The sequence below is a fragment of the Camelus bactrianus genome, chromosome X, assembly GCF_048773025.1.
Source record: "Camelus bactrianus isolate YW-2024 breed Bactrian camel chromosome X, ASM4877302v1, whole genome shotgun sequence".
Taxonomy (NCBI): Eukaryota; Metazoa; Chordata; class Mammalia; order Artiodactyla; family Camelidae; genus Camelus; species Camelus bactrianus.
The window spans coordinates 79,723,472-79,749,014 of NC_133575.1; the positions used below are offsets into that span (position 1 = coordinate 79,723,472).

At 45.6% G+C, this 25,543-nt stretch overlaps 1 protein-coding gene across 4 annotated transcripts in view; it reads right to left on the bottom strand.

Moving 5' to 3' along the window:
- The window catches only part of PCDH19 (protocadherin 19), a 101,151-nt gene extending 78,328 nt beyond the window's left edge, over nt 1–22,823 (bottom strand). For 2 of the 4 annotated variants that reach the window (XM_074358894.1, XM_074358893.1), the window contains exons 1-2: nt 18,979–22,267; nt 14,885–15,212 (exon numbers count right to left, since the gene is read on the bottom strand). In XM_074358894.1, coding sequence (XP_074214995.1) covers nt 14,885–15,212; nt 18,979–21,125 — 2,475 coding nt within the window. In that variant the 5' untranslated portion in view covers nt 21,126–22,267. Of the gene's footprint in view, nt 1–14,884; nt 15,213–15,905; nt 16,047–18,978 lie in introns of all 4 variants that reach the window. The other 2 variants (XM_074358895.1, XM_074358892.1) reach the window with 2 other exon arrangements.
- Between the last annotated feature and the right edge of the window lie 2,720 nt (nt 22,824–25,543).

Consider the following 25,543-nt stretch of genomic DNA (forward strand, 5'->3'; position numbering starts at 1 on the left):
TACTTTTCCTTCAGAGAGCAACAGGTTTCTTCATAATTGTCAAGTGAAAGCCAGATAGTATACTATATTCACTCAAGACATTAACAGATGTGTCGTCCAAGATACTAACCCATGAGATTACCATTTGTTGCAGGGGGCTTTTGCGTGTCTCTATCTCCCTAGGTGGCTCAATTTCCCTCATAATGGCACTGGTCAACAAGAACTTCTCAGTCACACAGTCTAATCAATTCTCTTCTCGGGTCCTTGGCAACTACAGCCGGTGGAGAGTGGAGGGTAGGGAGAACTTCAAGGTCTTCAGACCTATCCAAGGCCCATAAACAAGTTCACAATCAGACCTTCACACACATACTAGGCAGCTGCATGTGTTTAGTACTGCCTTCTTCAGAGTCACGACCAAACCCCTACTGACAGGCAAATGCAATTGGATCAGAATTCCGTAAACAAAATTCCTTCCTTTCAGTCTTCTTTTCCCTTTCTGGAGTTTTAGACTCACGTTAGTGGTGATATGAATTTACATAGTATTGCATTTTATTTTTTCAGCTAGAAGACTCTGCTTTATCACATTAATGTCTTTCAAATCCTGGCTTAAAATTAATTAAATATTTCAATTTCCTGGAAATTCCTTTCTAATCCAAACAATCTCATCTTTAAGCCATATGAAGGGGAAAATGTGAATCTTTTCCTAAGTCGCTTCAAAATCCAGTTTCAAGCATTCTCAATATTTCTTTAAATGAGGACTTTTATATTAAAGAGCTAAAATAGAAAAGGGGGGTGCTGGGAAGAAAGTGATGGTGTTTCCTTTAATTTTCCTTAATTTTTAGTCCCTTCTTCCTGTGTCTACACTCACAAAAAAGAAATTGCTATTTATTTCTATCAAATACTCCATGTTATAACATGAAAAACATATAATTCAAATCGAAACTCATCTAGTTAAATGATTACACATATAAGAAATACAGTCCTACTGAGGTTCATAGTCTCCATTTATCCAAGGGACAGACTACAGAATTAGGCCGCAGATGTTTTCCTGTAGCAGGCAAACACTTCATCTACAATCAGGATGATATTGTACAGATGACATTCTCATCTATTAGCTGTGGGGTGGGGGTGGGGGTGAAGCATCTGTTTGTTTGTTTGTAGTGAGAATTTTCTTTACAATATCTAAATAGTCCTGATATCTACACAGGGCCGCCAAATAGTCACTTTACATTTAAGTGCAGTACTTAGTACGTGAGAAGTTCATCCAGCCATTATTTAAAAAGTGTCCCAGTGGATGCTGGGCTTTGTTGTATTTATGCTGTTTAAAGTTAGGCTAATAGATGGGGAGGCAATCAAGTAAATGTGCCTTTCTTAAACAGAATCAAACACATTCCATTTTTTTGGCAAAAAAAAAAAAAATGCATTTAGTCAAGGCTGAGTTTGAGATTTTGAGTATCTCAATGATCACCAACTCATTAACTCTCTCCTTTTTATTGTTCTAAAGTGTCGGGGCTGCCCTATACCTCAGAGCCAAGAAGTCCAAGCAGGAAATCAAATATTGAGGAATATTAAAAAGATTCTCCATCAACTTGGCTATTTGGTCCTGAAAAGAGCACTGAAAAAATACATTTTACCAAAATTGGCCCTTAGAAAAAGCCTATATCATTTTTATGGTATTAAAAATCTCTATAGATTAAAGCTAAATGTTACTATTTTAAAATTGCTCATTCTAAAAATAAAATTTGTGAACCAGATGTCTAACACTGGTGAAATAAATTTACTTGTGCAAGAGTATACATATGGGCAAGAAGAATGAAGAAGGAAAAACGTATTTTTCATAACATTTTTTCTCACACTTAAAAGGTAAACTGTAAAGAAAAGGGTTATTTTTAAATGTGAACCTCCATACCTGTTATTATCTCAGAGAGACTTCCAAAAAAAGGAAAATAGGAAGAAAAATTTAGAAAGTATGATCTGATTGAAAAATGAAAATAATTTACAATCCTGTTTATGTCATCTCTTTGTTCCTTAATATTTACTGTGTAGTATAGTAGTTAACTTTTTTAACTTTCTGATCTCAAAAATAATACACGTTCAATGTAGAAAATTTGGGAAATTAGAAAAGTATATTTAAAAAGTAAAAATTACCTGATTTCCTGAAACTGAGATAACTATTAATGCTTTGGTAATTTACATTCCAACTTTTTTGCTATGTGTATATATTTTTAAACAATTGAAATCAATCTATACACGCTGTTTTGCTTACTGATTTTTTTCAATTAGTGTAGGTTATAACAAGAGCATTTGCTAAATATTCCTCAAAATATTATTTTAACGACTTCATAGTATTCTAGCAATGTAGGTACCAAATATATTTAGTCATTCACATATTGATGATATTTAGGACATTTTCAATATTTTATTTCTATAAATTATACTGAGATTAACACCCTTGAACATGAATTTCTAAGCAAATCTAAAATTATTTCCTCAGAATAACTTCCAGAAGAAGGAATACTAGATATTTTAGGGCTTTTAATGTGCATTGACAAATATACCCCAAGAAAGATTATATTAATTTCAATCCTATCAATTATACTCCATATGCAACCACACCCTTGCCAAAGCTGAGTATATTTTTTTAATATTTCCTAATTTGATAAGTAAAAAATGACATCTTGCACATCAAATTATTGTCTGTGGTTCCCCTGAGGTAACAGATTGGTGAGAAAAGAGTTGTGGAGACTTCTATTTTATACACTCTTGTAATGCTTGACTTTCTAATAAGTACATATGGTGTTCATAATTAAAGTTAATAATGAGCATTTCATTGTTATTATTTGGTTACCAAGACTGAAATATTTTTATATCTACTAGTCACTTGTACAGTTCCTTTATGAATTACCTATTTGCATCCTTTGCATAATTTTTAAATTGCACTATTTGTCTTATTGATTTGTAAGAGCTCTTTATATTTTAAGGGCATTGCTTAAATGTACCCTTATCCAAAATGTCTTCCTCACCTCCCTAGAGAACCCTCATTCCTGGCAAAACATGTGCCCTTTATCCTTCCTTATTTTTTTCCGTATCACCACCTAATAGATTATATATTTATTTGTTTATTGTTTGTGTCCATAAAAATATAAACTCAGTGGAGATAGGGACTTTGTTTTTTTCACTGTTGCATCCCCAGCACTTTGAATAGTGACTAGCACACAGTAAGAATTCTATAAATATTTGTAGAACTAATAAATATAGGTTATTTGTCTACTATAGAAATTAAAAATATTTTCCTGGCTTATGGTTTTTTTTTTATTTAGCTTTTGACATTTTGGAACATAGACATTTCTCAATTTTACACAGCACGAGCTGCTGGTATTTTTCTTTGTGTTCATTTCCATCACTTGTATGCTTCTAAAGTCCTTTCCAATTTCAAAATTAGATGGATATTTATTTATATTTTCTTTTAATAATTTTATTTCAAATAATAAAAATTTTCATCTCAAAATTTTCAGTCTTTAATCCATATGGAATTTATTTTGTCATATAGTGAGAAATAAAAACATTTTTTTCAATTGTTTAAAAATTACATGTCACCACTTAGTGAATAATCCTTACTTTTCCCATTGATTTTTTTTGTATATGTTTAACTTCTCATCTTGTCTCCTCAATGACAATATAAGCTATGAGGGTAAGCACTGCTTATACTTCCTCTCTATCCCTCAGGACTGAGTACAGAGCTGGTCAATAAAGGATGATCTACAAATATTTGGTGGATGGATGAATGGGTGAATATTTTAAAGTCAAAATATTTTTTGAAAGGAGTCTAACTAGCTAAACAGTAAGTCCATTCACTGAAGTCTGGAAGCAATCAATGTACAGGACCAGGCTTTACCTAGAATAAACACCCTTTAAGATCAGGGCACAATAACCACAGTAAAAATTGTATAAACTCATCAGTAACAAAACGTAATCACACCTGACACTGAACAAAAGGAATTGCACACAATTGGTCCTGCCTTCAAGGAGCCCCTGAAAAATATTCTTTAGGGGGCTTAAAAGTAAAACAGAGCTTCCCAAAAGCTCCCTAACTGACCTCTCCTTCCCCTGAAACAGCAGTTTACTCCCTGAAAGAAATAGATTGCTTTGTTACAGATAGTGCCCCAAATCCTGCTGAATGCAATCCGCCAGCATCCAACATGCATTGAGTTTAATAATTCTGAAATCAAATCTGCTTTAAAAGAAAATCTACCTCATTTTTGGCTCTCAAGCAAAACCCCAAGTGCCCCGTATATATTGATTCTGTAGGGCTCAGTTAGCCTCCTATGGCCTGAAATTAAAAAGAACAACAGCAACAAAAATACATGTTTTTATTGCATCCCTGCTCTTTGCTGATTATCTACAGCAAACAGCAAAATGAGCAAAGCCATGGTGAACTGCCTCTCATGCCAACAAATGCCGCAGAAAGAAGGACAATCAGTGGAAATATATTGTTGAACATGAACAGTAGCTTTAAAATATTTATCTCTGTTGCAAGGTATTAAAATGAGAAAACTTTCAAAGTGGAAGCTTCAAGCAATTGCATTAGAAGTCGCATAATTTGGTTAGACTGACCTTAGAATGGAATAAAAAGCTGCTTATTTCCATAATGTTGGCCTTCGACAGTATGAAAGGTTAGATAATTTATCATGATATACAAAACAGTTCTCAAGAATACCTAACTTAAAAAGGAGGTCTTGGTGACTTACAGCGCAGTGAATTTTTAGGTAGCGTGATAATCAACATAAGTTATACTTAAGTGAATTTGTGTTCTTCTGAAAGGTCTAGTTTGCCAGGCCAGAGAAGTGCATCTCTTTCTCATCCCTAGAACAAGTAACAGACCCACTGAAGAAAGGTTAGTGTACTCCTTGCTGCCTTTATGACAGAACTCACATTGGATAAGAAAACCCATTTGAATAGGGAGGCTACCGAGTTTTGATGTACATACCATTCACATTAGACACAGAATATCTCACCCTCATGTAAAAACTAAAAGGCTGTACCTATTTGTGTCATCTGTCATAACTGAGTCCCTTACTCTCAATACCACATACAGAGCAGCCATCATCATCCCGCGGACCAAAACTTTAACGCGGTCAGCTACATGAGGCCCTTCAAACTAATGCTGCAGAATTCACAGAATCACACTCAGAGCTGCAAGAGAACTATGAGATCCCCTGAGCTGGTCTCACGTAATTGTTCCTGGATTGGTGCTGTTAGACATCTGTTTGGATTTTTCAGAATTCTCAGTGTCTTGGAGTCTGGTTTCGTTTGTAATAATAGATTTCAATAAACTAAAGCTCCTCTTTTATGAAGTTTTTAATTCTGTTTTGTCTGTTTTGCAAGTGACCTCCCCTCACCATTCCAGAATCATAGATTTCTAGACCATTATCTTTGGGAATACAGGGATTCAGGGTGATACAGACATTAGAGATAACCGTCCCAATGGAGTTCAGTAGGCTCACAGGGTGAGGAAAGGAAGGTACTGCGAGTGTCACACATGTTTTTGATCCCATGTCTCCAAATATGACACCATGCACAGCCACAAACCTTTGCAGTTCCAGATTTTTTTCTCCACCTTCCATGATGGCTTCTTGAGGGCACCAGATGATCAGATGTGCAAAGACTGAGCCCTCGATGCCATTCCAACAACACTCAGTGCCATGGTAGGTATGGCTTACCAGTTTTATAAAATTTTGCTCTTATCAGGCCACTACACAATGTAGAGTTTGCGCAAAAGCATTTTAACTTTCTTTCCATTTCAGGAATTTCCTTATTGTATTTCTTACTGCAACAAAGCACACGCCTTTTTCTTTTTCTAAAGAATTACAAGTAGAGGCAAAATTAGAACGAGTGACCTAGAGGTACAAGGACACACATCCCATTAGCAAGCTCACAAGCCACACAGAAAATTGGTGTTTCATATATAGCACTGGAGATTTGTTTCTAAAGAAGCATAACTATCACAAATTGTTTTGCAATTAAAAAATCAGGCAAAATCTCACTATGAAAAAGCCATTATTTAATACTAATGCCATCATGTTCTCTCCCCTAAGCTCTTAGGAATAAATGTTGCCATTAGCATACTCCATCACTCGAAAGTCTATACTTGCAAAAATGGAAATGCACTAATTAAAGAAATGACCAATACGGCAAGATCAGAGTCAATGCCAGTCTTCTGAGTGCAGCATGCCTGTGTCCTCACCATGGCCTCTGTGCCTGGCAGCACAGAGGAGGAAATCAGTCTTCCAACAAGCTGTTCAACATCTCTGCTTGTTCCTACATTTCCAGAGCCCCGCATCCCTCCAGCATGTCAAGTTTCAAATATGAATGCTAGATTACAGGCATGTTTAGTTATTAAAAAAAAAAAAAAGTTGCTTAAAGGTTAAGTCAATCCATATGAGTGCAGTCTGATCCAGTCTCCCTAGTCATACATCTCACTTAGAAAAGATATGGTTTTATAGCAAAGTACCTGTACACACAGGCAGCCCAAACCAGATTTCCTTGAGCCAAGTGAATTAAAGAGGAAGAGGAGGACTTTAAACAGAATTATGCCCAAGAAAGACAAAAAGAGAAACTGAACCTCAGAGAATTATTTCCAAGGAATTGCAATTCCCTATAAGGTTTTCTTAAGCTAGGTTGTCTGCACGGCAATGACTATTTGGCGGCTGCCTACTCAGTTCTCAATTAAAAATAGTCACCAGGATATCGTCTCTGAGCTATATCAAATTGGAGTGCCCTGGCCTCACATTTGGGGGGATCACACCCTGCTGTGACTAGGCTTATAAGCATTTCCTCAGGGAGGCAACCAGCAGAGTGTCAAGGGGTGAGGAGAAGGCTCTGAGAACCTAAGCTCACAGATACGTGTACAATCAGGCCAGCTCACAAAGGCTCCCTCACCTCAGAGGCAGAATAAGTGAATGAGGGAAACAGATAATGTTTTCTCTCTCTCCCCCCATCTCCCTCTCCCTCTCCCCGCCACCCACACACACACATCTCTACAGGGAAAGTCTAGCCTTTGGATTGAACTTACCTTCCTGCCAACTTATACAGGGAATCCATTTTGTTCAGAAGAGCAAACTACACAATCAGAGACGAGGTGCCCTTCATGCTCTGGAAATCAGATTTAGGAGCAAAAATAATCCAGAAAGCAGAGACTGCCAAGACCAGTGCTGGTGGCAGTGAGGGAGAGCAGCTTGCCACAGAACAGTGGCCAGATGGGGCCCGGTGGGAGAAGCTGAAAACTGGCCACCCTGGCACTCAGAGACTTAATGGAGCATCCAAAGACTATGCACATCAAGGCAGTGTTTAAGCATCTGACATGAAGAAGCCCTGATGCTTGTCCATGAACACTGAGCTCAAGGAGAAGGCAGGCTTCACAGCCACTTCTTGCCTGCTTCATCCCAAATGGTCTGCTCAAAACTCAAGATAGCTGCCCCTAACACCTGTCTGTCTGTCAATCTAACTCTCACCCTCATTTCTCTTCTTTCCAAAAAGTAATTGTCTCCCTCCCCAAAAGACGGGATTTAAAGGAAGTCTAAGAGAGCCCTTTCATTTTCCAAAGTAACTGCCAGGCACTACTCAACCCAGCAAACCCGTATTGACTTGGGGAGCTTTCAAGACCTGGGGTGGCAAAGTGAGAGTCATCTGCTTTCCGAAGTGAACGCAAGAGGCTAAGACAAAAAGCACCAAAGCACTCCTATGGTTTTCTGTTCTTCCAGCTACAGACTTACAAAGAATGGAGGGAGAGGAATAGGATGGGAAGAGGGCAGCTGTAAGCTTTTACTTTTTTTTTTTTTTACATCTGGAGCAAATACGAAATGTTAACATTTGTTAAATCTGGGCGATATTATGTCTTCTCTGGACTCCGTGTATTTTAAATATTACATAATTACATTTTTTAATTAAGTGTGATTCAACCAGAAAGGCTAAACTGTGAGAAGTCAAGGGAATAATGAATTAGTCCACCTTTCAAAGGTTTTGTAAATCTTGCCAGTGTGAGGAGTTGCACTTTAAGCAAACAAAATACGTGAAAAATCCAGCCATACAAAGGAAATCGGTAAGGAGTTGATTACTCATGTTACGCCAGGGCTGTTTCCTTTATGAAATAATCCACCACAGGGTTTCTATATGGAGTGCCATCGCTGTGGTTAACATGGGGTTTAATTTACAAAGGAAACACTCGCTGCACAACTTTTCAGGACCACGACTACTGGCCAAAGGTATAGCCACAGGTCCTCCTGTGGAACCTAATCAGGTTGTCTGTTCTGTGACAGAAAACACTTTGAAGCTGTAACAGAGGAACTGCCATCAAGCAAAATGGAGTCCAGTCTGGTCCCAAATGATGCGTGCCTCAGCGAGTCATTTGCCTGCCCTCAACCCCATTTTTTCATGATTATAGAGTAGAAATACTGGTCCTTTCTGACATCTCCTCCAGGAGTGCTGTGGAGCTGTGTGGTCCTAGCCAGTATTTTTAAGCAAAATACTGAATAATGCTGAATGATAGCAAATGAGGTTTCCACATGGGAGCCCAAGTTCCCGGGGCTGACAGAGCTATTCTGCAGCTCCGGGCTGCTGCCCTGGTTCCCTGGGGGACGTGAGGAGGCGTGAGCAGCCTGAGTACACCCACTAGATGCAGAGTGACCTTCCCTGCACAGCCCACACAAAACCGCTCGTAACTACACAACAGCCGAAGGGGAAATGTAACTTGAAGAGCATTTCCCTCTATAAACAACTGATCCTCTGGGACTTTCACTTCAAGCCTCTCAATTGTTCGAAGTAAATGAGGCTCACATTAAAGGCCAGCCAGTCACACATCAAGAAATCAAGCCTCCTCTCAGTGGGGGAAAATGGCCGCTCCAGAGCCAGCCTCCCACCTCTCACACACAGGCCTCTTGTACGAATGCCTTCATTCACCCACGTCTGAGATGCTCAAGCCAGCCAAGCTTGGCCTCCCCCAAGCCCTGGAAGCTGAGATACACATGCAGAGGGGTCAACATCTCAAACTCCAAGCAGACGCCTCAGATCCACTGCAGCGCCACAACTGAAAGACTCCAGCTCTGCCAGGAGGTGATTTCATCCTTTTTCAGTGTTCCAACTCCTCACAAGCCATCCCCCAATCTCTTAGCTTCAGCCTCCGGGGCACAGTATACCAAAGGCACAGCAAAGACTACGGCAAGGTTAGGGAGGGAGAGGTCTGCAGCTCCTCCCACCTTATAAATCCGACTGACAGCCAGGGAAAACCCAGGTGGGGCTACTGGGACCCAAAACGAGTGGTCCTCTGATAAGAGGAATTCCAAAGCCTCAGAGCCCTCCATGGAAAATGTCTTACCTCCAGTCGCCTAGGGAGAAAAATCTTGGGATCATTAGCAAGCGCTCTGGCTGAGCTCAACTTTAGTGAAGGTGTATGGGGAGAGCGGTGATCTCTAACGTAACCAGTTAATTGCCAATAAGGAATGATAATAATAAATTAGCAAATACTAATGTAAACTAACTCAGTTCTGCAGCAGTTGCATGGAGACGACAGAGGAACAGTTTATTCTGGAACACATCTTGCAAGTGGATCCCCGCTGGGAAACGCACTGCCTCGGCTAGGTGTGAAACGGGCCAATAAGATGCAGTGTAGGCAACAGGTGGCCCTAGAGTTTCTCTCAGTAAAAGTGGAGCCTTTTTTTTTTTTTTTTTAAGAAAACTGGCGTTAGCCTTGAAAAGATGCAGGCTACACTGTTTTCCACTGCTTCCTTCTGCAGCCTGAGGGGTACTTTTGACCCTTAGGGATAAGACTTAGATAGTTCTAAGACCCTGTCATAACAAGGAAAGTAAAATAAAAAAATGCTCACTGAAGGGTTTGTTGGTTTGTTTTAATTGGAGGTGGTGATTTGTGTCATTATCTTGCTGTCCAAACCAGCCTCATCGTACCGATTAATTTTCTAGTGACTTCTGAATCTGACATCTGATAGGTTTGTGGCTGCTTTTCCAGCTCCTTAGCTCAGAGTTTCACTCAAATAACTACAAATCCCTAACTTTAAAACTCTTTTTAGGGACCAAAGCATGCTGAGCTATTTCTTTCTTACTTTTCTTCAAAGCCTAACTGATGTTTCAGTTTCATTATCTGCACTAAGATAAAATGCATTGAGACTTTCGGTAGGATAATTGGAAGCATTCAATCTGATCGGCCACACACATCCTCGTCCTGCAAACTCTCCCATTGCTACTTATGAAACTGCTCTGTGAGCCACCCTAGCAGAGCACGCACATACCCTGAGGATGTCTCATATCAAAGATGCTACTGTTTGCCAGCAAAAGGAGGAAAAATAAAAAGGGAGAACTCAAGACTGAGTTTGAACTCTAAATCTAAATCCCTACGTACCTACAATGAGAATTCTGGGAGCTCTCTTAGAGTTGTCAGCTCCAAAACATTCAATACTAAAAAACTAAAATTAAAATACACCTCACCAAAGAGACTGGATCTTTGGCCATTTCACCCCTCCTGAATGCAGGAGGAGGAAGAGGTCCTACCCAAGTTTTCATTACCAGCAGAAGAAATGAGTTGCATTTTCCTCCTCCCAACAATGACCACGGCCTGGGTGACAAAAAGGGTAACGCAGGGATGCTGAAGGACAAGGAGTAACAGTTTCCAGCATCCAGAGGCACCCAGTAGGCATGCCTCCATTCCATAAGATTGGAAGAAAATTATTTGCCATACTGAGGAGCCTCTATAGAAACTAGAATAATTTTAGAAAAATCTTAGCAAACTGACAAAACTACCATCTTTCTCTCTTCTCAGTTCTATATTTCTTTTTTAAGCTCCTTTCCCCTCTCTTCACTCTCCCTTCACCCCATACACCCATACACACACCCTAACACACACACACACACACACTCACATACATACACATTTACTTACACATACACTAAGTCTGTAAACTAAATAAACCAAGATGCCAAGGAATACAAATCTCATCCTTCCATTTAAAATATTTAAGAGATACCTGACATCACTAATTCTACAAAAGTCTTCTGTAAACAGCAAAGCATCCTCCACGTTCCCTCCTCAAATTTGTGTACAAAACCACAAAATCCACATAGCTGATTTCCTGACCAACATGAGAAGATGGGTAAATGATGATATACACTTTCAGGCAAGATGGTCTCTGTAATTCTAAAGGCTGAGTTCCAGTTCTCTAGACTAGTGCTCCACGCCCTTTACCTGCCTACCTGCATTTAAAGTTATGTTCCCTTTGGTTTCTAGAACCAACCATGTTCAGCTGTGGCTAGGTCTGCACACTGATACAAAAGTTATCCTCAAATCAGCACCAAACCTCGAGAGAGCTCAAACAGTCAATCTACATATAAAATGATGGCAAGGCTTCCAGGGAAAGACAAAGGAGGCTACAAAATGACCCGTGCTTGGAAACTCCTTTGTGTTGCTCACAGGGAAATCACCTGGGTGATCTAAACTCCCCAACTAGACTATGAACTCTGATGGCAGATGTTACATCTTACATTTATTTGGGATCCCCGTGGTACCTGCCATACAGCTGAGCACATAATGGACACTCAAACAATGCTTACTGATTGGATCTAAGGGCATGGTTGTAAACTTCAAATTGTTGACGGGGTTCTGTGAGGGAAGCAATTCTGGGGAAGCAATTCTGGCTCCTCTATAATGCATCTGTCAGTAAGCCTTGTAACTGACTCTGCAGCTAAGGAAAGGAGTGAGTTTGTCACAAGGTAGCCCAGCAGAGGAACCTAATGTATAGTGAGTGACCTTCCATCCCAGTCTGGAGAGTAAGAATGTAACATTTGCTCAGGAAAGAGATGTCAGCCTGAATTGAAATGACCTGTTTACTTGTCTGTCTCCCTGTAAGCTTCCTGGGGTCAAGGATCAAGTGTTTCATTTTTGTATCCTCGGCAAGGTGTAACATGTCTGGCGTGTTCTAACTGTGCAATAAATGCTCCTGGGTTGAATTAATGAACAAATAAAAGTATGCTTTGGTGCGAAATAATATAGAGAAAGGTGTACATGACATAATAAGATTTAATACAGAAATTTCCACAGAATCTTGTATTTATCAGATGTAGCACTTATTACTCTGTGCTATAATTGCTTAATATATGTTGATTTCTTGGATGGATTAATTAATCAGGAAAATATAAAGAAAACGGAGGAAATGTATTAGGATATTACTATCCTAATAATGGAGACTATGCCATTGTACCTGATAGTAGCATTTATCACTCCATAATGCAAAGCACCTGTTTGCTTAGCTCCTCCATTAGAATGTGCATTCCTTGAGATCAGAGAACATCTTTTTCACTTCTCTAACACCAGAGCTTAGAGCAGAATCTTACAAAGAACAGACACTCAACAAATACTAGGTGAATGTATAAATCGATCATTCATGCTCTTTGACATATTTCACTGTACGTAAGTATTCTACCTAGACCACGTTCAAGGACCTCTGGTATGGGAAGAAAAGGAGAAGTGTCATTTTCCCCATGCAGGACTCTGTGACAGATGCAGGTTAAATGGCCTGATTTGTGCTCTATTGTAAGTGGGTCTCTCCCCTTCCTGAATGGGTTTATTAGTTGAATTCTCCAGGATTGTGTATTAGAAATAACACACTTAACCTCATTGTTTCTAATACATGCTGTCTCAGCCCTGACTCTAGACACTAGATCTGTGTGATTTTGTTAAAATAAAGAGAGCATCCAACTTTGTGAGTCAGAGATAGGATGAGTATTCAGACTTTCAATGGCTTTTGTAAATAACTGAAGCAATAATTTGTTTCATTCTGCCCATTTTGAGAAACTCAGAAAGAACACCAAGATCTTAGGTAAACCATGCAGACATATTCATATATCTCCTCCCCGCTCCAAGCATCTCATAGACACCAGGGCTCCAGTGCCTTGAATTCATTGCATAAATAATCACCAAGCCCTCAGGATTCAATTCTTTTGTCCACCTCCACAAGCAACAGCAGTTGCCACCTGAACCCACAACCTTGGTCTCTTTTACCTCCATTGTTTAAAATTCCAATATGAATTCTGTAACCACACCACTTTCTAAGTCTTGTTTATACAGAACCAGCTTAAATTCCTCTTTGGTTACAAGTGCCTAGGGAGTCACACTCAGGTGTGCAGGCCATTGCAACAGTGATTCTTCAATTATTGTCTCGTGAAGAGATCTACAGTTCAGGGGGCACCTATGGGTCAGACCCCTTACATTACATAGTGTCATATTATTCCTTGGATCAACATTGCTTGATAGATGTACCCATTTTGTAGATGAGGAAACAGAGTCTCAGAGGGATTCCATAGCAAGATGCATCCCCCAGATTCAAAATCATGGTCTATCTGATTCCACTAATAGCACTACCTCTCCCTCTCCATTGCTGAACTCTTGGCGGTCCACAAGTAGTCCTCCAAAAAGGCTATGGTCTAGTTCCTAGTAGTATTCACTAACATTCATCATTATAACTGAGCCAGCCTCAAATAATACTGGATTTTCAATAAATCCTTATTTATAGATTTATAGATCGACAATATGAAGTGTTTCTCTTGCTGCAAGATCATCAGTTTCTCATTAAAAGCTCTGCTTTTTGGTCCCATTAATTCTGATGAGACATATTTTTCAGGAACTAGGAGGAGCAGTCAATGAAAGTGGTCCTAAAACCCTTTGCCCTATGAAACTGATACAAATTCTATGAGGCCATTTTATATGCATTCTAGCCCCGGTATGTCAGGTGAATTATTTCTCAGGCAGGAAGGTGTCACTGAAGCAGTACTGGCCAGAGTTAGAGTCCTGTAGTCTAGTACGCTCCGGATGTCCCCACTCTGTGAGTCTGTGAACAATTCCTTTAGTATCTCTGGACCTCCATTTCATCATCTATGGAAGGGCAATCTATCAAGATACCTCACTATAAGGATCAAAGGAGACAATGGTTGTGAAGTGCTCTGCAAGTATGCAGTATTCCTTTCATTAGTGGCCTGAAAGAGGGCACATGCCTCCCAGAGCATCAAATTTCCAACCAAAGAGGGACTTAAGTAATTCAAGGAAAACTGAAATTAACTTAAGCACTATTATTTCCACCCAGCCACCAACCCACCATCATCTATGTTATCACCCTACTACCCTGAAATATTTCAATAGCCAGCAAACATCGGGCCACATAATGTGTAAAAAAAAGATGCTTCCACTTGAAAACATTCATTCTCAGTGAAGAGAAACAGAGCTAACTCAAAAGCATAGCTGATTCCTGAAATTTTCATAGTGACAGTTTCAACCTCCTCATTTGTCAAATGTCCCCATAAGAACTACTAAGAAATGGCAAAGTGGCTTTTTTTTTTCCTTGCTTCCCTTTAACCAGCCCATCCATATTCTCAGCAAAGCACGTATATGACCAAAGAAAAAGCAAACAGGGGGCTTAAGGAGGCTGAATCACTGTCACACTAGGAAATTGGCCCTGGAGCCTTCTAGGGTTCATCCATCTTTAAGACTACTTGTTGATTCTTACTCAGCCACTTTAACTGGAGTATGGGTACCACTGGCTGGCAAGCATGTCATATTGGCAACAGGTGAAGCAAATCCGTCTTAGGCCAGAATACCACACAGGTATGCCAAAGGCTCAGACCTTGAGCTCCCACTCCCAACATCCACCCTACGAAGGCCCAGTATGTTGGTTTACCCCTTGCCCCAAGAACTACTGGTAGCAAACCCTGATCATGGAAATGGGCTTAGGCAGAGAAGTTCTCCCCACCCCTGCCACAGAATGTGGCACCATAGAGGCCTATGGGGTCCAGCAAGCAGCATGGGGGGAAAAAGGTCTGGGAGGACCTAACAGAGCTGCTTAGCTGCACTCACCTCGGGCAGAGGCACACCGTTGATGATCAGGTCTGGCTGCTGGGGGCCCTGGCTGTTGAAAGAGTGATGATAGATGTGGTTGGCGCTGGTATTGCGGGTATTCTGGTTCTCCACATTCAGGAAAGTGCTCTCAGAGCGGCGGCAGCCCAGAGGCAGGGTCTGCTGGTGGTAGTCGAAATAGTTGAGGGACGAGGTCAGGGAGGAGCAACTGACAACGTTCATCTTGTCTGTCTCCTCCACATCCCGGGGTACCAGGCGGATGTCATTCTTACTGATTTTTTTCTTCTTGCTTGATTTCTTTTGATGCCCATAGGAGTACTCAGCGATTCTATGTGATAGAAAAGGCAGCATGTATCGCTAACGCCCTCCCAAACCATGCAGCGATTGATTAATCAACATTAAGCACCCCAGAGGGTTGCACCCCATCTCCGCTCCAGCTTCTTATTCTGGTGCATTACATCATCGGGTTTCTCCCTGTTCTTTTCACATGCGAAAACAAGCTGAGGGCCATAAAGTTTTTATAATAAACATAGTAACCTCCCACTCCCCCCACCCAAAAAAAGTTTCTATACTTTGGATTTGGAATTTCTCATTGTGAGTGGCCATTTAACAAGGGTGTGGGGATGAGGAAAGTTGAGCCTATGGGAGAGAAAGCATGAAAATGCTCAAATCTGGAGCTTCCCTGGAACCCAAAGGAACTCCTGGGTGAAATAAGAAGCAAGTCCTAACTTAACGGAAGAGGAGATAGAAGGAAATAAAAAAAAGTAAGCCCCTTTGCAGTTCCTCCAGGCAATTGCCATGTGGTGAACACCCTCGGTCAGGTTCCTCTGTGATTGACCTGATCAGTTTTTGAGCTGGAGTAGACCAGACCCCGTCCTTTGCCAAATCCTCAGCTCCTCTCCTCCACACCCTCCTTCCCCCTGCCCTAGCCCTGCTCCCTTCTCCTCCCCACCCCACCCCCGCCTCTCCTCGAGAAATCAGATAGCCAAACCCATTTGAATGAGGGGAAATGCCTTTTTACCTCTTTCCCCTTAGGCTCACTTTCTCCTCTGCCTTTTTGTCTTGCTCCTCGCTAATGGGAGAAACCGAGATGCAATGCAGACACTTGCTGTTTTGTCCTTTTATAAAACAGCCGAGGAGACAAGTGATGGTTAAACAATTACTGCAAAGGAATTTAAAGGTTAGTGCATTCAGCATCCTTCTCCATTCAGGTGTACCTATAAGCAGCTGTGCTGCAACTGGAACATAAAGAGCTCAATTTAATTAACACTGACACAGACCCAGTAACGTGCACCAAAGACCAAGCATTAAGAGACTTGTCAAAAAAAATACATTTAAATACATAGCCAGGTTCTCAAAGTCATTTATTACTTCGCACATAATGATTCACCTTATTGTTTGGAAATTCAATTTCTGAGCAATAATCAGCAAAACAATAGGGTTAATAAATAATACAAGCTGATCTTTACGAGGGAAAGACGGTGCCTGTATTCTCATTCGACAAAGCTAATTGTCTGAATACAAAAAGGGAGCCCAATTCAAGCAGCAAGTGCAGATCATCTCGCAAGTCTCAGAATGAATGCATGTGAGGAAGAGGCTCTGTAGAGGCTGAGAACAAGACACCTCTGCTTAATACATGGAAAGACAAGCTCCTGAACTTTAGGTTTCTAAAAAGTCTGAGCAATCTCCCCAGGCACATTCTTCCCCCAGCCCCAGGATCTTCCTACAGCTGAGCAGTTGTGTTCCCCTCACCCTTGGCTTGGTACCCAGGCAGACTTGCAGTGAGGGCAAGCTGCTGCTACCTACCTACCTACCTATCGGACTTGGGAGCAGATAAATTCCCAAAGACCCCAGGTCTGGGGCTTGATTTTCTTTTCTAATCTGTTTACAGAATCAATGGGAAGTTCTAATCATTTTGTTTCCCCATGAAGGGTAAGTTTGGCGATGCCCCGTCCAATTATTCAGCTGAGGCATTCATTGCGCAGCCTTTTCTGTATTGACCAATTATTTAATTAAACTGTACTTCATTAATCCCAAACCAGCACAGGAAACAGAGCTCTTTACAAAATACACATACGAGTGAAGTTGGAGAGCACTGAGATTTGCTTTTTTTCCCCCCCAATTAGAATGCTCTCCTCCCTGTTTAATGATCTCCCTGGCAAGCTCTCGGAAAGAGCTCTCACTTCTAGTCATACATCACCAAGAGGTGGCAAAGCCTTCAATATCTTTATTTCAAGTTGGTTTCCTTTTTATCAGGGAAAGGGTCTTACGAATTTACTTGATGCTGAGGAAATGTCCTAAAAAGAGTCCCCTCCATCATTATCTCCATATAAATAAAATTTTATAGACCTCGCATTTTTCTCCTATAAAAATCGCCACTGGCAGTCACAGGTTTCAAAGGTAAGAGCAATATTAATTTCCATTTCTCCCATCTGAAATGACTCGGAGCTGAAGGAAAGAAAAGTCATGGCCATTTCACTAGTAACAGGATTAAAGCATTTATGAGGCATTGCAGCTGCTCTTTTATGGCACCTGATTGATATTCATGTGTGGTTAGCATTTGTCTACTAACTTGTGTAACGCAGAGAATAGTAAAAGGGAAACAATAATTGCATGGCTGTTACATATTCAGGGGGCTCTGATTCACAGAAGTGTGCATTTCAGTTGGTGTCAAATACAAATCGGACTTACAGGAACATATTTTGACTGATTAACATGCAAGCACAGATGGCATGAAAGACACACTGGGTGTGTAGGTGTATTGAAAGCACACACACACCTTGGTTGGAAATAGCATCATTCATTTTCAGCAAATTAAAGAAACTTTTTTTTCAACCGTTTCGATGAGACACTGCTGGAAAAATAATAAAAACGCTACACGTATTATCCTAAATTGGATATTGGATTCTAGAAATACTTAGACTTATTTGTTCTATCTAATTGTAAGGAAGGGCTTCAGCAAGACCCTCCAAAGTGCTTCTCAGGAAATCTTTTTTCAAAAAAGTTACTACCTGTCATTCCAGTTTCCACATTTCTATTCTGCTGTCCTCTCTCTCCCTCCTCTCTCTCCCCTCTCACCTCTCTCTTCACCCTCCACCTCTCTCTCTCTCTCTCCTTTCTCTCTCTCTCTCTCCTTCTCTCTCTCTCTCTCTCTCTCTCTCTCTCTCTCTCTCTCTCTCTCTCTCTCTCATACACACACACACACACACACACACACACACACACACACACATCCTGCACACATTTCAAGGAAAGCTGTAACACAATAGCCCATAGTGACATCCACTGGTAGGGACCAGCTCTTAGTGCCACAGCAGAGTCCCACGTTAGAGGAAAGCGCCATCAACTCCAGAAGATTGCAATTTCTAGTGAAACATGTGGATGCAAAAGCCCAGTCCCTCGTTGGGATGTTTGGGCTCTATGCCCAACAACCAGATATTTGAAAACACATAGATGACTGGAAGAATTTCACTTCACATAGCCAGATGTTTGGGGACTGGATATAAAACAAGCCAAGAACACACTAAAAAACACTAATCACCTGCTTCCCCTCACCGCTCCTGTTCTCTCTCCCCCCAACTCTGTTTTCTACCTTAGACTCCCACTCACAGGCTCTCTTCAGAGTTTCTCTCTACACAGAACAGGGTAGCTGTCAGCACCCCCTTTCCTTTCAGTACCTGTCCCCAAAACAGTACAGCCCCCAAATCAAGTTGTAGTACTTCATGGCTCTGCTGAAAATCAATCTTTCTCTCTCTCTCCCTCTCCTCTTTCTCTCATTTATTTTTTCTGCCATAACTACCTCATAGAGACAGCTGTGCAAATTTTAAAATGATAATTGCTTTTCTGCTCATCATCATTATGTGACAGAATCCATTCAAACAGTAAATGATTGTCTTCCAGCAAATTGTCAGATCAAAAGAATTGATCAACTTGGGCTGCCACAAACTCCCCCCTCCTCCCGCCTCCAAAAAGAAGCGCTGTAAGTGGGTGCATGCATTGAAGTAGGGAACAAAAGCACTGGGATTTTTCACACAGAGACAGATACATCTTATTCACCCAAGACAAAGAAGGAAAGAAAGAAAAGTTGGCTCTACCTGCAGTTGTAGGTCCGGATCTCTTTGTTGTCTCGCTTGCACTTGATCGCCACGAAGATCATAGTGACAAAGAGGATGCCGGCAATGGAGCCCAGGGCGATAATGAAAATCAGGGACAAGTTCACCGAGCCCATCGACTCTTGGGCGTCGAGAGCAGGGGACAGGTAAATCAGGACGAGCGCCGAGGCAGAGAGAGACGTCTTGCCGTGGTCGTGAGCCACCACAATAAGCTCGTAGGAAGCCTTGGAACTCTCGCTGAAGGTGCGAGTGGTTCTGACCTCGCCATTGACCTGGTCTATTTCAAAGAAGCCGCGGTCGCCCTCTGTCATGTCATAGGTGACCCGGCCGTTCTCGCCCTCATCGTAGTCGTCTGCTTTGACAACGGTCACCAGGTAGCCTATGCCGGAGTTGCGGGGTATGTAGACCTCCGCAGTGCCATTGATCAGGGGCGGGGCGGTGATGACTGGGGTATTGTCATTGACGTCGAGGATGATGACCCGAACAGTGGCATTGCTCTGCAGCGAGGGCAGGCCGCCGTCCTTAGCCAGCACCTTGAATTCAAAAGCCTTGGTCTGCTCGTGGTTGAAGGATCGCAGCGCGTAGATGTCCCCGGAGTTAGGGTTGATGGAGACATAGGTGAAGACAGGCATGTCCCGCACCTGCGACGGCACGATCTGGTAGGAAACACTGCCATTAAGACCCAGGTCGGGGTCTCGAGCAGACACAGAGAGCAGATAGGCACCGGGCGTGTTGTTCTCCTGCACAATGACCTGGTAGTAGGGCTTGGAGAAATGTGGGTGGTTGTCGTTCTCATCGGTGATGCGCACGGTAAAGGACTTGGCACTCTGCAGCATGGGCACGCCACCGTCGCGCGCCTGGATCGTGAGGTTGTACTGGTCGTGCTGCTCGCGGTCCAGCCGTCCGTCCACCAGGATAGTGGAGAAGCTCTCGTACTCCTGCAGCCGAAAGGGCACGTTGCCCAGTAAACGGCACTGCACGCGCCCATTGAGGCCGGAGTCTCGATCAGACACCCGCACCAGTGCAATCACGTAGCCCGGGGGGGCGCTCTCGCTCACTTCCACCAGCTCGCTGTTGACCGACAGCAGGTTGATGACCGGTGGGTTGTCATTGGTGTCCAAAACGCTGACGGTGACCTTGCAGTGTGCCGGGATGGAGTTGGGCCCCAGGTCCTTGGCTTGCACGTCCAGTTCGTACACGTGGCCCTCTTCGTAGTCTAGGGCACCAGTGACCGTGACCAGGCCGCTGTGTGGGTCGATCTGGAAGAGCTCTCGAGTGCGATCATTGACGTAGCCATAGAAGGAGTAGACCACCTGGCCATTGGTGCCTTCGTCTGGGTCGCTGGCGTTGAGACGAATGACGGGCGTGTTGGGAGGTGAGTTCTCTGGCACGCTCACCGAATAGGTGGACTCGCCAAACACCGGGTTGTTGTCATTGGAGTCGGTCACCTTGATGCTGAGGCCAACAGTACCCAGATGCGGCGGGTCGCCACCGTCGAGTGCAGTGATGCGAAAGCTGTAGTGCGACTGCGTCTCCCGGTCCAGACTCTTTTCCACCACGAGTTCGGCAAAGCGTGAGCCATCGCCGCGGGTCTTGATCTCCAGGCCGAATAGCTCATTAGGCGTGAGCTCGTACGTCTGCACGCCAAAGCTGCCCGAGTCCGGGTCATAGGCGCTGTCCAGCGGGATGCGCGTGCCGGGGCTGGCCGCCTCGGAGATCTCCAGCTCAATCTGTGCTGCCGGGAAGCTGGGCGCGTTGTCATTCAGGTCCTTGATCTCCACCTTAATCACGCAGATCTCCATTGAGCTGGACATGACCTCGAGCGAGATGATGCACTTGGGACTCTGGCGGCACAGCAGATCACGGTCGATCTTCTGCTTGGTGACCAACAGGCCCGAGCTGGGGTTGATGTCCACCAGGTGCGGAGCCGAGTTGGACACCACACGGAAGGCAGAGGCCTGCCGTGGGTCCAGTGCGAAGCCCGCCTCGCGCGCGTCCTTGGCCACGTTGGCGATCACCGTCCCGGCGCGCTGCTCCTCTTCTACCGAGTACTTGAGGTTAATGAGGGCGGCCGCCTGCGTCCACAGTACAGCCAACAGCAGCAGCACCGGCAGCAGGAGCGACTCCATGGCTGCGCGGGGCTCTGCCTGGCCTCGCCTCTCCACACCCCTCCGAGGTCGACGCCGCCGGCGCTCCAGCTTCCCGCCGACTCGGGCCGCCTGTTGCGCGCGCCCCGGGGCCCCGGAGGCCGCGGGAGGAGTCCCGCCCAGGGCGGCCCGGCGGCGCGGGGGGGACACCCGCGCCGGCTCCAATGCTGAGGTTGCGGTGGACCCGGCGGGGGCTCGCGGGGGGCCCGGGGGCTCCGGGGGGCCGAGGGAGCGCCGCGCGGCCCCGAGCCCCCTCCCTCCAGCCCGGCTACTCAGTTTTCCCCCTTCAAAGTTAGCCGGGCGCAACTGGCCGCAGCGACGCAGGGCTGCGGGTCGGACGGCGTCCGAACGGCCGGGTCGACGCGCCGCTGAGTCCGGACGGCACTTGGGGCGAAGGCGGGGAGGCCGGTGGGGACACAGCTTCTCAGGCACTGCCCGGCCGGCCGCGGCGCACCGGCACTGGGGCTGGCGGGCGCGTAGTCTGTGCACCTGGCATGCGCAAGGACCTCCCCCCAGTGCTCCTGGCTCACTGCGGAGAGAGGACCCGCCTGGAACGCGCCCTCCGGGGTCCGGGGGGGCCACGGTGGCCTTTTCGAGGCCTGTTGGGGAAAAGGGGGGATCACAAGAGGGAGTTTGAGTTGCTGTCAAACGCTGCAGCCGCCTGAGTATCCGGCTGAACCGGATGGCGGTCCCCGGGCCAGTAGAGGAAGGGGGAGGGGAGACAGGCTGCCGAGGCGAGAGCGCGCTCCCTTGCACTGTGGTTGGCTTCAGAAGGCTTGAGGGGCGCGTCTGTCCAGGATCAGAGGTGGGCACGGAGTCACCCCCACAGAGCAGTTGGACTGCGGGCGTTTGCGTCTGGGAAATCAAAGTTACCAACGCAGCCCGAGCTTCCACGTCAAGTTTGTGGAAACGGGGCGATGGCAATTTGTCCAAGAAAATAAAAGTCCCGGTCTTTCCAATAGCCCGGGGGCGGGGAATGGAGAGGAGGGAAGGGGAAGCGACAACAGTACCGGCCAGGAGAGGCGGGGCCGCCGCCGCGGGTACCAGGGGCTTCTCCTCCTCCCTCGGTCTGGGCTGGAGTGTCGCTCCGAGGGCCGCCGCTGCCGCCGCCGCGGGGGTAAGCCCTCCTAGTTAAGTCGCATGTCGCTGGGGTCCGCCTCAGCAGCTGCCACTGTCGACGGTTATGTCGCCGCCAAAGTTTACTTGCGGGAGCGTCTTGATTCCATCCTCCCGGAGAGGCGCTGGCCGCGCTGCGTTGGGCTCTCTCCCTCCCGGGCGCTCGCGCACTCGGGAGGTCTGTCTCGCTCTCTCTTTCTGTCTCGGGCTGTATATGAATGTGTGAGAGAAAGGAAGAGTGAGTGTGTGGTGTGGGGAGTGTGAGTGGGGAGTGTGAGCGAGCAAGGGTGGGAGGTTTCGATCTCCGATGAATCTGCTCAGCCGAAGTGCCGCGAAGCGCAACGCGCCAAAGGCCGGCGCCAGGCTAGGGACGCGGGTGCCCGTGCCCCCCGGGCAAGCCGGGCATGGTGCTCGGGAGCTTTGCTGCCGTCTATGCCCGCTCGTCCGTCTCCTTACTGCGCCCGCCGCCGCTACTGCTGCTGCTGCTCCTCCCGATGCCGCAAACTACTGGCCGCGGAGTCTGGAGAGAGCCGGAGAGAGCCTGAGCTGCCGAGCCCGGCTACGCCAGGCACTGGCCAATCAGCGCGCCGCCCAGCGGGCTCCGGGCTTGGGGCGGGGCCAAGGAACGGGAGGGGGCGGGGCGGGGCGGGGCGGGGCGGGGCGAGCCAGAAACTTACACACTGGCGGGACCAAGTGGTACCCCGGCCCGCGAAGCCCGGGCAGGAGTCAGGGGAGGCCAGGCGGCAGGCCCAGCAAGGGCAAGAGGGCAGGGTGGAGCGGGGAGAGGGGCGTGCTGGCGCTGCAGCTGAGCCTCTCCGGGAACTGCACGCCTCTCGTGTTTGTAGAGATTGCAGGAAAGAAGATTTGATTCTCTCGGGGTGTTTATCTCCCTCACATATCTTCATATCTTGAATATAATATTCATATTCATATTCTCTCTTCCCCTCCCCCTCCCTCTTTGTCTCTTCGCCCTGAATTTGTCTGTCTGTCTGTTTCTCTGTTTTCCTCTTTTCTTCTCGGGAAGTGCAAGGAAGAAAGGGAAGGAGAAAGCGCCCCAGAGGTGGTCATTCATCCGGCTCTTGGCCGGTGAGTCTTCACTTCAGCTGAGAGCCGCAGCAGCCATCCTCCCTGACCGTCACCCGCAACCCTCCTTCCCCGGCACTACGCCCCCGCCCCCGCCCCCGCCCCCTGCCCCCATAGCCCGAGGAGGGCCCCTGGGCCGGTTCGGTTCGCTCTTGTCTGTTGCTTGTTAATCAAGTGGGATCTGTGGCGCAGGGACTGAGCCGCGGAGACGGCTGGACACATTTCGTTGCCCCTCACCCCACCCTGTTGGAGAATTTAGCTCCCTATAAATAAACTGTACGTTTGAGAAGAGAGGGTGGAGCGGACGCCGCCGCGCCGCGCCAAGCCGGGAGAGCCCCGAGCCCAGCGGGAGCTGTGGGGCTGGCGCGCAGTCCACGTAGGTCGCTGGCAGCTGGAGCCGGCGCCGGTGTGCGGGGCGTCCCAGTCTTCCTGCGGGGCCTCGGTCCCAGGGGGCTGCCAGCTTTGCTCGCGCGGTGGCGGCGGCGGCGGCGGTGGCAGCGTGTGCCAATGCTGAGAAGCTGAAGGCCGGCGTGGCTGGGGCTGATATCAAACTCGGCTTGCTTTCCGGACTGTAGGCGCCCTGGGGACAGAGGGTACTCCACCCCTCCCTGTTCTGAGTCTCTTAATTAAGGTCACCGGCGGGAAGAATCAAAAGCAATTCACTGGACAAGTGTTTTTTGTTTTTTGGGTTTTTTTTTTTTTTCATCACGCATTGGGGGTGGAGGGGACTGGCTTCTGAATTCACAATTCTTAGAAGAGTAAACCTTCCTTCTGAGTCGTCTCGGATATTTGGGAGTCTTGGGTGAGCAAACTCATAATTAGCTCAGCGACAATGGCCTAAGCCTGTGTGCTTAAAATGAGACTCCCTTTTGCCTTTTAAAAAACATTAAACAAGAAAAGGAAAAGGAGCTTTTGAACACATAATAGATTTTCTCAAAACTGCCATCTTCTTGCAGAGAGCAACCCAGCTGCTTTTTAAAAATATTTCTCCTTCTAAGAGACGCTAGTTTAGTAGTCTTTACTTTGGCAGGGGGAAAGAAGACAGCTTCTTCCTACAGAAAGGAATTATTTCAGGAGTGAACGTGCATCTGAGACCAAGGGGAGGGAACGGGGAGCCTGATCCGCTTTCCGCATGGGGGTCATTTCACTCTTTCACATTAGGAAACCAGTCAGCCCAGAACATCAGGGAGAAAATCGAAGCATGTGCAATGAGTATCATTTAATTTGGTCATTTAGAGGTGCGGGTGGACAGCAGAGTTGTGACTCGAGGGAGCACTGTGGCCCGCCCAGTCTTCTGCAGACCCTGCTGGAGGAGAGTGACAACATGGCAGGCAGCGCGGGCGCTCCTCGCGGGCTCCGCAAAGAGAAGGGCTTCATTTGATTTATCAATTACTTACCTTTGATGTCAGCGAGTGGGAATGAAGTGCATCTTGGTCTAATTAAAAAGGCCTAAAAAGGCATTTGAAATGGGTTTGCAATCTGATCACGGGATGTGAGTTCGGCGTTTGGCAGCCTTCTAAAATATTGCTTGGACTATTTAAACAGAACAATTAGCAGCATGCTAAAATGTTTGCATGCTATGCTTAGAAGCTTTTAGCTGTAAACTTTAAGGCGATCTGTTCCCCTTTAAGTTAAAAAAGGATGATGCTGCTTCCTTGTGGCGAAGGCTGTCAGGAACCCGCTGATCAATAAAAGTAAACTGGCGCCTCCACGGCTTGATTGAGCGGGAGCAAAGAGTCTGAGAAGTAGTCTCGGCCATTAACAATCCCCCAGGTAACGAGAAATGGAAGAATTACTCAGGTAAAATGATTAACATTGCCGTGGCATCTGAAAAGTTGCACACAACAAGATATGAGGGCTGAGGACCTCTTACCTTGGGGAGTGCTAATAGAATGTCTATATTCTGCTGTCTTTTAAAGATAAATAGGAGAATTCAATTCATGTACAATGTCATTACCTTTGTAATTGCAATCACATTGTAAAGACATGTTCTGTTTGCAAAGACAAATGCGTGCTTCGCTAAGGAGGTGGCACCAGGTTCCCTGAGTCCTGCTCGCTGTTCACACTCAATGCAACCCCTCCCCTCCTAGTAGAGCACCCCAGGTATTCCAGCAATACCAAACCGCTTTTATGGAAGCCAGGTGCCGAGGAAGGCAGGGGTGTGTGCCTCGGCTTCCTTCCATCCCGTCAGCCCCAAGCTC